Source organism: Bubalus kerabau, chromosome 3 (genome assembly GCF_029407905.1).
Source record: "Bubalus kerabau isolate K-KA32 ecotype Philippines breed swamp buffalo chromosome 3, PCC_UOA_SB_1v2, whole genome shotgun sequence".
Lineage (NCBI taxonomy): Eukaryota > Metazoa > Chordata > Mammalia > Artiodactyla > Bovidae > Bubalus > Bubalus kerabau.
Window position 1 is genome coordinate 181,150,242 of NC_073626.1, and position 16,473 is coordinate 181,166,714.

A 16,473-nucleotide genomic window follows, 5' to 3' on the forward strand; every position below is an offset into this window, starting at 1 on the left:
CCCGCTACGCAGCCTGCACAGAGGGGCCTCTTTGCCCTTTTAGATGCTTCTGACTTGGAAGCTGCTTCTTATGGATATGTGTTTTTCTAATCTTTGGCTGTAATTTCACCCATTCAACCTAAGCTTGTCACCATTATTCTTGACTTTTTTGAGTGATGAGGCAATTCTCCCAGACCAGGCATACAGGGACAGGGAGGATAGACAGAGAAGTAGAATGATTAGGTAGTTTTGTTATTTTATTTTTGTGGTAACTTTACAGTATTTTAGGATTATATATGTTTAAACATCTCCCTGAAAAGGGCTGACTTATAATGATCTAAATGGGAGAGAACCCCCTTTGTAAAACTATGAATCCAAATAAATGACTGTTTACAAAGCTGGCTCTGATGGTAATTAAAACATTACCAATTTCGTTTTTTTTGAAAAAGCAATGTTCCGTCACTGCCATGGGTCTGATCTGAACACAAATCCAATCTGATTTGTGTTCTATTCAAGACATCATCCACCGGGCAGCAGTTTCCCATGTTGCAGGTGTGGTACGTAGGAGGCTTAAAAATAAGCCTCTAGGGGGCAAGCGTGCAAGTTATAGGATGGACTGGCTTTAAGAAGTTAAGTGTTTCTAAAGGGAACAAGAAGCTCCCTAGGGAAGAAGCTTCCTCCTATAAAGGCAGGAACCTGTTTACAAAAGCTCATATATCTTGAAATTAATAGGAATTCTATACCTATAGGGGATACTGGGTGGTCACAACTCAAGAGATGGACACAACCAATGCAGTATCTCTCCAGATCCTTCCTTTAATGTCAGGTAATGCTTCAACCCAAACACACACAGGATACATACTGTCGTAAAAAGGACCTGAGAGCATCTGAGTCATGCATGGTATAGTAAGTACAAACCTTGGCCCCAAGCAAAGGAGCTGTCAAGGGCCTGGAAGATTCACTCTTCATTTCTCTTTCCTGCTTGGCTTAAAGTCCATGGAAGAGAAAGAGCTTTCAATCAGTGGAACCAATGAGGCGTCAGGGCCTTGGAGGGTAGATTTGGTTGTACAGTATTACAAAATATATTTAAGAAAAAAAACAGCCCAGGCCTCCCAGCAGTATCCCAAGCCTCAGCTGGTCCAGTGGCCCAACCTCTACATGTAAGTGTTAAGACAGGGAAGGGGGAGAGAATGATTGCTGGGCATTGGTGTCAGTTCATGATGGAGCAGCATAAGATTTTCCCTGCCCTGTGAATGTGCACATACATTTATAGCCCCCTCCCCTCAGCCCTGCTCTGCTGCAAGGAAGCGGCTGAGAGTGATTGACAGCTGGGCACAAAGTGTTCAGTGAGACCAGTTATGGGGTATATAGTGCAGTGAAGTCAGTCTTTCATTTAGGACCTACTTTCACACAGGAGAAGGGAAAAACCAGAAAGTTCTATCTCACCCTTTAAATTGAGACATTCCAACGCATATAATTACCTGTGTCTCAGCTCAAAACAGTCCTTTAGCTTCTAAGGTTTGAGTATGGAAAACATATAATGCAGCTCTTCTTAGTCCAAGCTCTAGCTTTCGGCAAGACTGTTGCAGATTTCTAACTGATAGGCAGAAACATCTGCGGTGAGGAAGGCAGCTACTGAAGGAATTCCAGGAGCGTGAGACTGAGTTGCAGAGCTGAGTGATATCAGTTCCCTTTTCTATTGGTATCTTCTTCCTTCAGAGCAAACTTCCTCCTTAGGACCTCAGAGATAAGAACAGCAGGATCTTCCTCCTTCAGTGAACTCCGGCTCCTAGAAATAGAATAATAGCTTATGTTTATTGAGTACTTTGGTTTTTCCAGTAATCATGTATGGATGTGAGAGTTGGACTATAAAGAAAGCTGAGTGCTGAATTGAAGCTTTTGAACTGTGGTGTTGGAGAAGACTCTTGAGAGTCCCTTGGACTGCAAGGAGATCCAACCAGTCCATCCTGAAGGAGATCAGTCCTGAGTGTTCACTGGAAGGACTGATGCTGAAGCTGAAACTCCAATACTTTGGCCACCTGATGTGAAGAGCTGACTCATTTGAAAAGACCCTGATGCTGGGAAAGATTGAGGGCAGGAGGAGAAGATTGAGGGCAGAGGATGAGATGGTTGGATGGCCTCAGCGACTCAATGGACACGAGTTTGGGTAAACTCTGGGAGTTGGTGATGGACAGGGAGGCCTGGCATGCTGCAGTCCACGTGGTCGCAAAGAGTCGGACATGACTGAGCGACTGAACTGATTTAGTACTTATTCTGTCCTGAGCAGTGTTTTGTGTGTTGGAATACAATCTTATTTAATCCTCACAACACTCTTATGAGGTAGAAGCTATTACAATCCTTTTTTACCAATGAGGAGATTGAAGCACAGCAATGTTATGACTACGCCCAAAGTCATTAGTCAGTAAGCGATGAGTCCAGAGTTTAAACCAAGCTTGCAGATCTCATCTTTTAATTAGACATGGTTTTACTATTTCCTGCAATGGCTATAAAATGTGGGCAAAGGACCATTAACCTGTTGGTATTGGCCTGTCGTGGCTAAGCTTCTGATCTATCTTATAAGCTCTTCTTATATCTTATAAGCTCTATCTTATAAGGCTCTATCTTATAAGCAATCCAGAATTTACAGTTAAATGTTCACATTATAAGACCCATGGGAGCAAAACCAGTTCCAGATTAGGGTAGGTTCAAATTACCTGATAACCTCAGGTATCTTCCCGGAAAGTAGTTGCTTGAAATCCTAGTGAACTTATATAATCCTCATGAAGGCATTTTATTGGTCATTATGCTAGATATAAGGGCTAAGATTATTATTAAACCTCGAAAACCAAACCAAGAGGAACTGCCTTCAGTCTGTCACATTTCTGAACCTTGAGGACAGGACTACTTTCCCATTCTTACTCATCAATCCAGCTCCTTCTATCAACAAAGGAGAAAAGATCCCAGGGCATGAGTGAGAGTAAGGGCTTAGCAGTAGGGGATTACAGATCTAATTGGTGCAAGAGGCAAGTGTAAGAAAGTTGGAGAGTCAGTCTATAAAATACTGATCAGAAGAAGGCAGCAGCAGCCGAATTTGGGAATGCTGGAGATCAAAGAACTGGGGGTCTGTATGACCAGCCTGACTAGGGACAGGTAGTAGGATCCACTACCAGCACCCTTGTCTAGTTTTCAGAAGAAAATGGGACCAGAAGACAAAAAGGGATCTTGTGTGAGGCGAGTCACTGTCCCTTTAAAAGTAACTTTATCATTTCAGGAGGCAGCCCTCACCTCCCCAGCCCTGAAAAGTTTTTTTTTTTTTAAAGGCAAAATAATTTTTAATGGCATAAATGAATAAGCAAACAATGTACAAGGCCTAAGCCCTAGTTAACTCATGTGTAGCTACAGATTGATTAATCTGTTTGTAGGTTCACAGATGAGTTCTGTAACTAGGACACTTAACAAAGGATAATTCTGAAACGTAAGATTTACACATCTGCAGATACTGGCTTCGGAGAAGGCAATGGCACCCCATTCCAGTACTTTGCCTGGAAAATCCCAAGGACGGAGGAGCCTGGTAGGCTGCAGTCCATGGGGTCGCTAAGAGTCGGACACACCTGAGCGACTTCACTTTCACTTTCACGCACTGGAGAAGGAAATGGCAACCCACTCCAGTGTTCTTGCCTGGAGAATCCCAGGGACGGGGGAGCCTGGTGGCTGCCATCTATGGGGTCACACAGAGTCGGACACGACTGAAGTGACTTAGCAGCAGCAGCAGCAGATACTGGCTTATTTGCATCCACCCAACAATTTTTCTTTATTTCTTATTGAAGGATAATTGCTTTACACAATTTTGCTGTTTTCTGTCAAACCTCAACATGAATTAGCCAGAGGTATACATATATCCCCTCTCTTCTGAACCTCCCCCCATCTCTCCCCCCACCCCACCCCTCTAGGTTGATATACAGCCCCTGTTGAGTTTCCTGAGCCATATAGCAAATTCCCGTTGGCTATCTATTTTACATATGGCAATGTAAGTTTCCATGTTACTCTTTCCATACATCTCACCCTCTCCCCTCTCCCCATGTCTGTAAGTCTATTCTCTGTTTCTCCACTGCTGCCCTATAGATAATTCTTCAGAACCATTTTTCTATATTCCATATATATGTTAGAATACGGTATTTATCTTTCTCTTTCTGACTCACTTCACTCTGTATAATAGGTTCTAGGTTTGTCCACCTCATTACAACTGACTCAAACGTGTTCTTTTATGGCTAATATTCCATTGTGTATATGCACCACAGCTTCTTTATCCCTTCATCTTCGATGGACATCTAGGTTGCTTCCATGTTTTATCTATTGTAAATAGTGCTGCAATGATCACCAACTCCCGGAGTTCACTCAGACTCATGTCCATCGAGTCAGTGATGCCATCCAGCCATCTCATCCTCTGTTGTCCCCTTCTCCTCCTGCCCCCAATCCCTCCCAGCATCAGAGTCTTTTCCAATGAGTCAACTCTTGGCATGAGGTGGCCAAAGTACTGGAGTTTCAGCTTTAGCATCATTCCCTCCAAAGAAATCCCAGGGCTGATCTCCTTCAGAATGGACTGGTTGGATCTCCTTGCAGTCCAAGGGACTCTCAAGAGTCTTCTCCAACACCACAGTTCAAAAGCATCAATTCTTCGGCGCTCAGCTTCCTTCACAGTCCAAGTCTCACATCCATACATGACCACAGGAAAAACCATAGCCTTTGACTAGACGGACCTTTGTTAGCAAAGTAATGTCTCTGCTTTTGAATATGCTATCTAGGTTGGTCATAACTTTCCTTCCAAGGAGTAAGCGTCTTTGATGGACAGGGAGGCCTGGTGTGCTGCCGATTCATGGGGTCGCGAAGAGTCGGACACGACTGAGCGACTGAACTGAACTGAACAATGGTATATGATACATGTCTCTTTCAATTTTAGTTTCCTCGGGGTACATGCCTAGGAGTGGGATTGCTGGGTCATATGGTAGTTTTATTCCTAGTTTTTTAAGGCATCTCCATACTGTCTTCCATAGTGGCTGTATCAATTTACATTCCCACCAACAGTGCAAGAGTGTTCCTTTTCCCCACGCCCTCTCCAGCATTGATTGTTTGTAGACTTTCTGATGACGGCCATTCTGACTGGTGTGAGGTGATATCTCGTATTTTTGATTTGCATTTCTCTAATAATGAGCAATGTTGAGCATCTTTTCATGTGTTTGTTAGCCATCTGTATGTCTTCTTTGGAGAAATGTCTGTTTAGGGCTTTCCCCCACTTTCTGATTGGGTTGTTTGTTTTTCTGGCATTGAGTTGTATGAGCTGTTTGTATATTTTGGAAATTGATCCTTTGTCAGTTGTTTCATTTGCTACTATTTTCTCCCATTCTGAGGGTTGTCTTTTCACCTTGCTTACAGTCTCCTTTGCTGTGCAAAAGCTTTTAATCACGTCCCACTTGTTTACTTTTGTTTTTATTTCCATTACTCTAGGAGGTGGGTCATAGAGAATCTTGCTTTGATTTCTGTCATTGAGTGTTCTGCTTGTTTTCCTCTAATAAGAGTTTTATAGTTTCTAGTCTTACATTTAGGTCTTTAATCTATTTTATCTTTGTGTGTGTTGTTAGGAGGTGTTCTAATTTCATTCTTTTACATGTAGCTGTCCAGTTTTCCCAGCATCATTTATTGAAGAGGCTGAAAACAGCTTTTTAACTGCATTAAAAAACACAGCTGCACACCTGGCCTCTGGACTTTGAGGTTAAGATGTCAAATATTTCAATGCCCAGGAATCTACATTTAAATAAACACTTCTGGTATGTCCCATGCAGTAGAGAAACACTGCAAGCAGATGACTCTCAGGCTGGAGCTCCAGGGCTTCTCTGCTAGATGAGTTTCTCATGGTAGGTATTTCCCAAATCCCCTCACACTCCCATCAGAAACACCTAGAGTTCTACTCCTTGGGTGTTCTGCTTTGGTAAGTTTAAGGTGTATTTTGAACAAACCCAAGCAATTCTGATAGGCAGCCAGAGTTAGGCACTAGGCATCTCAAAAGCTTTGTTCGTAAATCTGTGTTTCCAGGGGTGGTTTGAATAATGGACCACTATTTAAAGGGAATTCTCCTTCCACCACGTCTACTTTTTGAGATACTAAAATAATTATTATGCAACTGTACGTTGAAGGATGGGGCACAGGGACACTTATTACTAGCAGTATGAGAACCGGAGTGGTGAAGTCTTGCTGGAGGACAGCAGCTGGATTAGATGAGCCTTCTAATTAAACCTCTGTTTAGTAACATTTGGTTGGGTTAGGTCATCCCAACCAAATGTAAAGTGTTGCTCTTTTTTCAAACTGGGGTCCCCAGGCACTAGCAAGCGGGCAGCAAGCATTGTGAATGAAATTACACATTGCTACTAATGAGGATTTATTATTTAAGTATTTACTTTCTATTAGATAATTGGCCACAGGCAACTTAAACAGTAGGGGATTCAGTGGCTAAGACTCTGAGGTCCCAATGCAGGGGGCCTGGGTTCAATCCCTGGTCAGGGAACTAGATCCCACATACCACAATGAAGATCCCATATCCCTAGTGGCATAATGAAGACCGAGCACAGCCCCCTTTGCCCGCCCCCCAAAATGATCATCATAAGCTCCTTAAGGTATACTTACAGGTCTTGGCTCTGCTTCATCCGGTGGAAGTCCTTTAGGATACCCATCATATCTGCAAAGCTGCTGGCCTTGGACAGAGAGACGCAGTCATCCTCTTCAGATGAGCTGCAGGTAGCTTTGTGTTCTGGTTTGCAACATTCAGGGCTGGCAGAACAAAGCAGGGGGACTGATGGAAGCTCAGGGACCTCTATCTCGGTCTCCTCGGTGATGTCACTAATGACAAAGGAAGTTGTAGAGTGGAATGAGGATCCAAAACAAGGTAAGGGAGAAGAGACATTTGAACTTCCTGGAGATAAGAAATCTGGCGTTAATGAAGCCGAAGCTGAAAGAGAAAACAATAGGCATGGATGGACATTGGGGCTAAAATACAGCAGTTACATCTCCCCACAAGCACTGCCTACCGAATATTCATTTCCTGGGCTGACACCATGACATTCTGGGTTCCTCCACTACCTTCCCCTCTCAGGATCTCAAGAAGATGTAGCAGTACTACGCTTTTCCAGTGTTCAGAAGGGCAGAAAAACCCACCCCATAAAGGCCTCGCTTCCTAAAAGCTCCTATTTTGCAGCGGGCAATGGAATGACAGCATTCTTTAGACTGAAGCAATAGTATAGAACCATGGCCTGATTTTGTCCTTTTCTCTAACTAGGCCAGTGCTTCTGACTGTGCTCCTTTAAATGCAGCTATCTGTGACTGGAAGAACTGTTCTACAGACAAAAACCAGAATGGTGATAGTTCTCCCAGTTCCCAAATTTTAATGGAGGGAATTTCCTCAATTTCTAAGTTTCTAGGGAATATTTTTGGATTTTTCCTAAACTACTTCAGCATGTCTCTTGGATGATTAAAAAAAAAATGTAGCGAACAAATATAAATGGAAAATTCAAGTCCATTTGCTCTATAAAACTGCCACATGAGAGAATTAAATACATAAAAATTTCAAAGAGAGAACCATGATTTTCACATGTTCTACCAACTGACAAGGTTTGAGAGCTATAACTTTGAGTCAATGAGTAGCAAAAAAGTGAGAATGGGAGGAATATGAGGGTTAAACACTGAGCATCCTGGGAGAGATCCACCTGTTGGTATTTCCTACATCTGGTCAGCCCATCCATTCCCAGTGATTCTCCCTTAACTGCAGACAGAAAGGCTGAGGGATGGAGAGGTGGTCTCTGGTAGAAAGTCAGAGTGCAAGGAAAGGGAAAATATGCTTACAAAGGGGGATATCTCTCGGTGGTAGGGAACACTTATTTCTCATATTGAAAAGGAAAGCCACTGAGCACTCATGGAAGACATGATCTTAAAAGACATTTGGAAGAGAGGTGGTTTTTGTGGCTGAGGCAGGGAATCTGCCTGGGGCCCCAGATTAAGTGAAGATTTTGTTCCTAACCCAACCAGTCTGCCCTAAATGGCTGACAGAAACCATCCAAAGATTATATAGGCTAGCCAGGCTTTAGGGCAGTCCCAGATCCCTAGACTCCAGTACCCTCAAATCAAGGACCATTCTTATCCTTATCCTGTCCAAAAGCTAAGCAAAAACAAACAGCCTGCTATTTGGTCCTGGCTCAGGGGCTCCTACCTGCATCAGCTGCCACTATTTTGGCAATCTGGCTGCGCAGGTGGCTCAGCTCATCCTGCAACTCGGTGGTGCGGCTGAGGGCTGGCAGGGCTGGCTTCTTCAGGGCCAGGAGCCTCTCCTCTGACCCACGCAGGTTGGGCACTGAGGCATTGCGCTGCATGACGATCAGAGGGCTGGGCTTCCAGGTGTGCCTCAGGGGGCGTGTATCGCTCCTGAACCAGGGAGAGAAAAGTGTCAGAGACATGGGCCACTGCACTGCTTCCAAAATTCCTTCATACACTCCTGCAAGAGTTATATAGCTAGACTTCCCTGGTGGTCCAGGGATTAAGAATCTGCCTGCCAATGCAGGGAACAGGGTTTCACCCCGATCTGGGAAGATTCCTCATGCTGCAGGACAGCTGAACTGTGTGCCACAGCTACTGAAGTCCATGCCCCTCGAGCCAATGCTCCACAGTAAGAGAAGCCACTGCAATGAGAAGCCTGTGCATAGCCACTAAGACCAAGTGCAGCCAGAAATTAAATAAATAAAGGAGATTAACCTCCTTGCTCTTAAAAAATAACACAGCCAGGTTCTACTCCCACTCCTATTGCCCTCCATCTCACTCTTCTTCTGCCTACCACCTCATCTGTGAAGAAGCTTTTCATTCCCCAGTCGGCAGGCTACTGCCTCAGCTACCTGACCCGGGCATAAGTCTCCTCTTCATCTGCAGCAATCCAGGCAATGTCAGCCAGGGTAGGAACTGGGGGCACATCCCTCAGACACAGGTCAGAGATGTTGGGCAGGGTCTGTGGGGAAGGAAAATTCATTAACATTTACTGCCATCGTGATGAGACAACTGGAAACTGGGCAAAATACACAGGGGAACACCTAATCCAGCACTAGGTGTAGGAAGACTTCCTAAAGGATGTCCAGTTGGAAGCAGTTTGAATAACAGGCCAGAAGTAAGAGTCTATGAAATTACAAATAATTCAGCATGGCTGGAACAGGAAGGATAGAGTGGTGGGGAGTTGGGAGAGACTGGAAAGTGAATTAGGAGCTTTGAAATAATGAGCCACTGAAAGGTCAAGTAAGTAAGGATTAGATGTGAACTTTTAAAAGATTACTCTGGCTACAGTTTGGAGCATGGATGGGAAGGTGGAGAGCAATCATAAGATTTTACTGGAAAAAAAGAGTCACACTCATGTGTTTAAGTCTTACCTGTCATGGCTTTTAAGCTATAACTGCAGAAGTAAGTAGCTGTAATGGAGACCGGTATGGCCCAGAGCCTAAAATATTTACTATCTGGTCCTCTGCTGACCCCTGGCTAGAGCAAAGAAGTCTTCAGTGGGACTGGCAACAGTTACTTTTTAACAGAGATGACCACTGTCTAGCCTTCTGGTTGTGAGAATACAGGTGCAAGGACATGGACAATGTTTTATCAACAGGAGATTTCTCCTGGCAAGCTCTTTACAACACCTTTGTAGCATATTGGGATCTACATGTTATAGCAACACAGAAACAAAGTTGATAATTTGACTATTTAGATTTAAATTTAAAAAAATGGCTAATTAGACAAAAGGAATCGTAATGTAGTTCTTTAAAATAGCTCCTCCACCCAAATGAACAACTAGGGAACAGGGAGATTGCGTGACACCATGTTAAATGAAAAATTGGACAGTTCAATTATATTCTCTTTACAACAAAGAAAAATACATGCTTAGAAAAAGACAGGAAAGAACTAAAATGTGTGTCATGACTATGTGATTACAGGCAACTTGTTTCCCTTTCTTTTTTCATAATTTAATATTTTCATGTGGGTAAATTAAAAAATAAATCAATAAGATTCCCTTAAAAATATTTAAGGTAATCAATTTACAACACAGTTTCTCAAAAATCCACCTGTATATGAGTTAAATTCAGATGTTTCTGCTATAGACTGTTCAGTAGGTAGATCCAAAACTGATAGCTCTGACGTTTTGATAGGGAATCTGGGTCTCACAGAAGTGAAGTGATGCTCCAAGGTTACAAATGAGCTAATGACGCAGGAGTTAATGCTAAGATGGGCCATTTAGGGAACGCCTCCATGGGCTTTCCTTGATTAGCCAGAAGGCTCCTCTGCTATTGGCAATTAAATGAGTTAACAAATAAAAGTACTTAGCACAGTGCCTGGCACATAGTGTGGGCTCAATAAATGTAGCTGGTATTACTAATACTACTTCTGCTCTGTGGGAGCCTGTGCCCTTGACCATCTGCCCAGCAGCATCCAGCCAAAGGACTGGAGAGGCTATAGTCCAATGTGGGGGCAACCATGACTGACTCATGCTTCCGAGCTGTCCTTCCCTGTGTTCCTGAGGCTTGAGGCAGCCAGGGCCACATTCAGCCCTAGGCAATAATTGGGTCAAGAGACAACACCCTGCACCGAACCCCAAACCCATTCCAATTCAGACTCCAGATAAGCTCCTACACAGTTTGCAGCTCAGCATCAGATATACAAACTCAGCTCCTTCATTTGTTTCGCCCAAGGCTTACATCTTTTCAGGCACATATTTCTGTCTCCTTTGTGTAGGCAGAAAGCTGAAGTAGTTCTTTTGTGTTCCAGCTCCCCAAAGGCACAGACCTTAAGCATCTAACTTGGAGCTGATGCTTAACCATTAGTTATTACAGGGAGGCAACTAGGACTAACAAATGCTACTTAGCTTTCCACTGCACAAGGGAGTCTTACTCACCTGGGTTAGACAAGTCTGTGCTATAGAGTGAATGCTAAAGGCCCTCTGGGCACAGAGGTGAGGCTGAAATAGCCCAGTAAAGGAATGGCTAAACTTGGCTAGAAAAGAGAGGATGAGGAATAAAGACATAAGGGATATACTGTAAATAGGTAGCTAAGCAGGGCAAGCCTTAGGCTGGTGAAGAAAAGCAGTTTAAGTGTTAGTCGCTCAGCTGTGTCCGACTTTTTGCGACCCCATGGACTGTAGCCCACCAGGCTCCTCTGTCCATGGGCTTTCCCATGCAAGAATACTGGGTGCCATTTCCTTCTCCAGGGATCTTCCTGACCCAGGGATCAAACTTGGGTCCCTCACGGTGCAGGTAGATTCTTTACTGTCTGAGCCACCAGGGAAGCCCTGAGTGACACCACCATATAAAAGAAAAGCAGAGTTCATCTCAAAATCACACACAGCACTCAGTGTTCTGTGAGGGGACCTGCCAGGGTTGCAGGCACACACCTCAGAGCACAGACATGGCTAGTCTGGAGATCCAGTTCAGCAGGGGCCTTTGGCCTACCCTGATACACTGGATTGCTGGAGCCTGATGAAATTTGAGTTGTTTAGCAGAGGCATCAAAGATGCAATATGATTAATTTATGAGCAGACTGGAAGCTTGACTTGTGGTCACAGGTTTGTGCGCAATCAGGAAGCCACAGTGACCAGGATACATTAAAAGCAGTTAAATATTTTTTGAAAAATGAAGATGTGATCAGGAAAGCAACCTGTCTTGCAACGCCGAGTCTGGGCCACAGAAGCAGCACCACTCTCCCGTACACTCTGGGCCACTATTTTCCAGCTCACTTACCTCAAAGGATGCCCGGGGACATGGCTTCAGGGGCAAGTTGGTCCCAATTCTTCTCACTACACTTCGAGCAGCGCCATGCGGCTTATTTTGCCAGATTGGGATGGTCTAAAGCACAGAGAGACAGCCACAACCTCAGAAAAAATCCAGCTGCTGTCCCCATCCTCTCCCCTACCTTCCCTTTAGCAGCAACCTTCACCTTGGCCAGATACATAAGAGGACACCTGCTGTTGCTGAGGCACAGTAAATGCTGGGAGGATCCAGAGAAAAGGGTGAGGAATTAGCGGCCCTCCCTTCCCACTACACAGAGTGACAGAGACACACTGACCCCCTAACTGCCCCAGTATCATGGTTGGTTCTGCCTGGAAGGAGGGGATGGAAGGCAGGACCCTTCAATTCCAAGCCTGGGTGGGGGAAGAGTTACCTTGAGGATCTCAGAACTTCCTATAGAACTTTTAGCAGGTCTACTGCTTAATCCTCCCCAATACACCCTTGCCTTGGGAATGCCCCTTACCACATTGGCTTCCATTCCTGACGTTTCAACTGGCTCCTGCACTTGAAGGACAAGGCAGCCACCGGGCAGCGCTAGAGGCTTGGGGAGGCAGGGAGTGTGATGCCTTCATATCAGGCCATCTTAAGGAACACCAGACTTCTCTTCCTGTGAAACAATCCCCACAGGAGACTCAGTGGCTACCACACAAGCCCCACAAAACCAGGCCCTACAGTGTTAATCGCTCAGTCGTGTTCAACTCTTTGCGACCCCATGGACTGTAGCCCACCAGGCTCCTCTGTCCATGGGATTCTCCAGGCAAGAATACTGGAGTGGGTAGCCATTCCCTTCTCCAGGGAATCTTCCCAACCCAGGGTTCAAACCTAGGTCTCCCACACTGGAAGCAGATTCTTTACCATCTGAGCCACCAGAGAAGCCCATGACTAACAATGAGGCTTCTCTGACGTTTCACAGGGGAAGAAAACCAGCCAAAGAGGCTGCGCTCACCCAACCATGGCTTCTACAAATCCAGACCCTCAGAGGTTCTATTTCAGATGCACCATGTGAGCTTGGCCAAAGCTGGGAGCCCTCCTGAGTCCTTAGGTTTCCTGAGGCAAAACTTCTAAAGAATATATATGTATAATTGAATCACTGTGCTGTATACCCAAAATAAACATGATGTTATAAATGAACTATACTTCAATTAAAAAAAATTTTTAAGTCGGTAAGATAAAAACAAACTTCGATGTAAACAGAACCCTTTGGTAGATAAAAAAGCTCATGGGAAAAGCAGAGTGCAGGTGCCATCCAAGTCCAACATTCATTCCTGAGAAGAAGATGTAAAAAGTCCAGCATGTGCCACCCAGCCTAGCACTGTTGGACCACTACACCAGGCAGATGTAAAACAGACAACAGGAGAAAGAAGCCAGTTTGGCCAAAGTCACTCTACTGGGCTACTGGGGAAGAGCCAAAACTTTTTATCCTGGCTCAGCCTTCAACTGGCTTAATAGCCTTAGGCAAGTTACTTAATCTTTCAGAATGTAGTTTCTCTATCTGTAAGAAGACAGGAAGAGCCGCCACTCAGTCAATCAGTGAAATAAGATTTTAAAGTACTTAATGAACTGTTGAAACAAGACACAGATGGGCAGATTCCTCATAGCTGCCCTTGCATGGTGAGCAGTTGCAGTCAATGAACTCATTCAGTCCCTTGTTCATCAAACACTTAATACTTGCTCTGTGCCAGGACCTATGCTGGGCACTGTAGGGGCTATGGAAAGAGTAAGACACAGTCATGCTCTCAAGGAACTCACAATCTAGAAGAGAGACAGGACTCAAATACCTAATTCTACCAGAGGCTGAATATCACTGTCTAAGAAAGGCACATCATGCAGCTGCCCAGGTGAGTTCAGTTCCCTGGCCCCAAGGCCCCATAGTGAGTTCAGAGGGGCTAAGAAAGGAAAGAAAACAGCAACAATAACACAGGTCTAGGAAAAGAAGCGGAGAAGGCAATGGCACCCCACTCCAGTACTCTTGCCTGGAAAATCCCATGGACGGAGGAGCCTGGTGGGCTGCAGTCCATGGGGTCGCTGAGGGTCCGACAGGACTGAGCAACTTCACTTTCACTTTTCACTTTCATGCATTGGAGAAGGAAATGGCAACCCACTCCAGTGTTCTTGCCTGGAGAATCCCAGGGACGGGGGAGCCTGGTGGGCTGCCGTCTGTGGGGTCGCCCAGAGTCGGACACGACTGAAGCGACTTAGCAGCAGCAGCAGGAAAAGAAGGTGAAGAGATGTATGAAGAGCAGAGTGTGGTAAGGCCATAAAGGTAGGGGAGGCAGGGCACATGTCAAGTAATGGTCAGGTCTCGAGGGCTGGGAATGTTCTAGGTAAGGAGTCAGTGCAGAGCCAAGGGCAGCCTCTGAAGAGGGGATGGGCTGGACTAACCAGCTCTTTCCAGAAACCTCCCACCTCTGGGAGAGGAGGTATTACTCCGCGACACATGAGGAAAGGCAGCCAGAAAAGAGGAAGGGACGGCTTAAGGTCACTGAGTGGCCACGGCAGTAGAAAGCACCGGAGTCTGGTCCAGATCCTCCTGCCTCCAACCTGGGTTCCATCTTCTCAGCAGAGTTCCAGACTTTTTATAAAAGTCCTTCGGTGTGCCAGGCTCTGTGCTGTCCGTGCCTGCCACAAGCTCCACACAACAGTGCTTCCCTGTGTTGCTCACTTTAGTCACTGCAGCCACTACCTCTCCAAGCTTATCTCCAAACTCGGCTGGGCCTAATCCTCACGTGGCAGCCCAAGGCCTCTTTTTAGAACACATTGGGAATAGATCTCTGCCAAGCTTCAACCCCTCATGCTTGCTACAGCCAAGAAGATAACACCAAGACTCTTCAGCATGGCCAGCAGGCCCTCCCTGTTTTTCTCTTCCAGCCGACAAGGCCTCTCCACTCTGGTCCCTGCACGCTTCACCGCCACACCCGCCTTCCCCTGCCCTCCACCCACACTGGCCTTGCAGCCCCTCAATGGCCTTGTTTACTCTATTCCCTCTGCTTGAAACCCTACCAGCCTACCAGCCTCTTCACCAAGCTCATCCTGAATTACTCCTGGAGCTCAGCTGAAGCATTGCCTGCCCTTCCAGGACAGGCGTCCCGCGTTTCCTCCGGAGCAGCAGTAACTAGATAACGGTGTAGCTTGTGCAGTTTGTCCGAAGGGCGGGACTTCCAGGTACAGCCCTGAGCCCGCTCCGTACCCGGCAGGCACTCGAACATTTGTTAAGAAACGAACCAACGAGAACGCCGACTTAGCCTTGAACCCTGCACAAGTGTCTGCCTAGAAGACTCCCCACGGCTCGCTGGCCGCGCGCCTGGTTCCCACCACCTCCGAGCCCGCACTGCCCTTTCCGGGTCTGCTGTCCTGGTGTTTTTACACACGGCCCCCCAGCGCCTCCCGAGCGGGGCAAGGCCGCAACATCCCGGTCCCCGCCGAGGCCGCCGCGCTCAGCGCCGTTCTGTGCCGGGGGAGGGGGAGCAGCCGCGCGGAGCTTCGTCCAGGACACGCCTCCCTCCCCCCCGCAACAGCCCGACCCGACGGGGTCAAGGTCGGCCAAGTTCTCGCCTCGGCTCGTGGGTGGGGGGGCGCCCATGAACTCAAAGGCCCGGCGCAGGGTCCCGGAGGAAGCGAGGAGGCGGCAGAAACGAGAAGCCTCTGGTGCGGCTGGGTGACTCGGGCGAGCAACTGCCCCCCGGGGACTCAGTTTCCCCTCAGCCGAGTGTTGCGGACAACACGACTTCCCGCGAGAACCGGCGCGGGCCCAGCAGCCGCGGGCAGCGCACGGCGCCCGGCACTCGGCCGCGCGACACGCCGGGCCGGAGGGCCGCGCTCCCGCTCGCATTCCCGCTCCGGGGCGGCACTCGGACCTAGTCTCACCTCAGACTGCGGCTCCGGATTCACTCACCTCACGGCCCCTCCTACCACAGCGGGCCGCCCAGCCTCACTGGCCCTCACTTCCGCTGACCCACCCCCCGGAAGCGATCCCTTGCAGCTGCGCGCCGAGCTGCGACCGCGCGCGTCCTCCGGAAGCGGGCTCTGCTGGGGGTGGGGCGAGAGAGTATCCTGGGGCCGAGGCGGGGCGGTAGAGGGGCTACGCCTACCATAGGCCACGCCCCCTGGGGGAGAAGTTGATGGCGCACGGAAGCCCCTGAGGTCAGCCTGCCCTTTCCCGCTCTCCACGCTTAGTCCCAATCCAACCTTTGGAGGGATCTGTGTTGCTATTCGGCCTCCAAATTGATCGGTGTCTGCTGTCCCCACCTCGACTACAGACTTCCGAAGCTTCGCGCCGGCGTTCGAGGCTCCAGGCTTAGTGCTTGCCCCACCTCATCTCACTCTGGTTCCTTCAGTTTATTTTTTGTAAATTAATTTATTTAAGTGGAGGCTAGTTACAATATTGTAGTGGTTTTTGCCATACATTCACATGAATCAGCCATGGGTGTACATGTGTCCCCCATCGTGAACCCCTCTCCCACCTCCCTCTGGTTCCTTCAGTTTATGCTTCCCAGCCAAGACCCCTTAGTCTTCTCTGCACCAAGAAATGAGCCTCTTTCTCCTCTTGACTCTTGCCCTCCAGTGCTTTGTAGCTTTCTTCTATTTTAGCTGTTGTGTATCACACACTCATACCCACCACGGTATATTGTGAGTTGGTTGATCAGATGGG

General features: G+C 47.0%; 1 protein-coding gene across 2 annotated transcripts; it reads right to left on the reverse strand.

Annotated features, from left to right (window-relative positions):
- Positions 1-226: 226 nt before the first annotated feature.
- On the reverse strand, positions 227-15,870 carry MTFR1L (mitochondrial fission regulator 1 like). 2 transcript variants are annotated; one of them, XM_055574082.1, is made up of 7 exons: positions 15,718-15,870; positions 12,289-12,432; positions 11,778-11,882; positions 8,907-9,016; positions 8,231-8,442; positions 6,655-6,940; positions 227-1,768 (listed from the first exon to the last, which is right to left on the reverse strand). In XM_055574082.1, exons 2-7 carry the CDS (start codon positions 12,301-12,303, stop codon positions 1,663-1,665), a joined length of 834 nt encoding a protein of 277 aa, XP_055430057.1. In that variant the 5' UTR covers positions 12,304-12,432; positions 15,718-15,870; the 3' UTR covers positions 227-1,662. The 2 variants fall into 2 exon arrangements, with proteins under 2 accessions (XP_055430057.1, XP_055430056.1); XM_055574081.1 differs by having other exon boundaries at positions 6,655-6,976; positions 15,718-15,869.
- Positions 15,871-16,473: the final 603 nt, after the last annotated feature.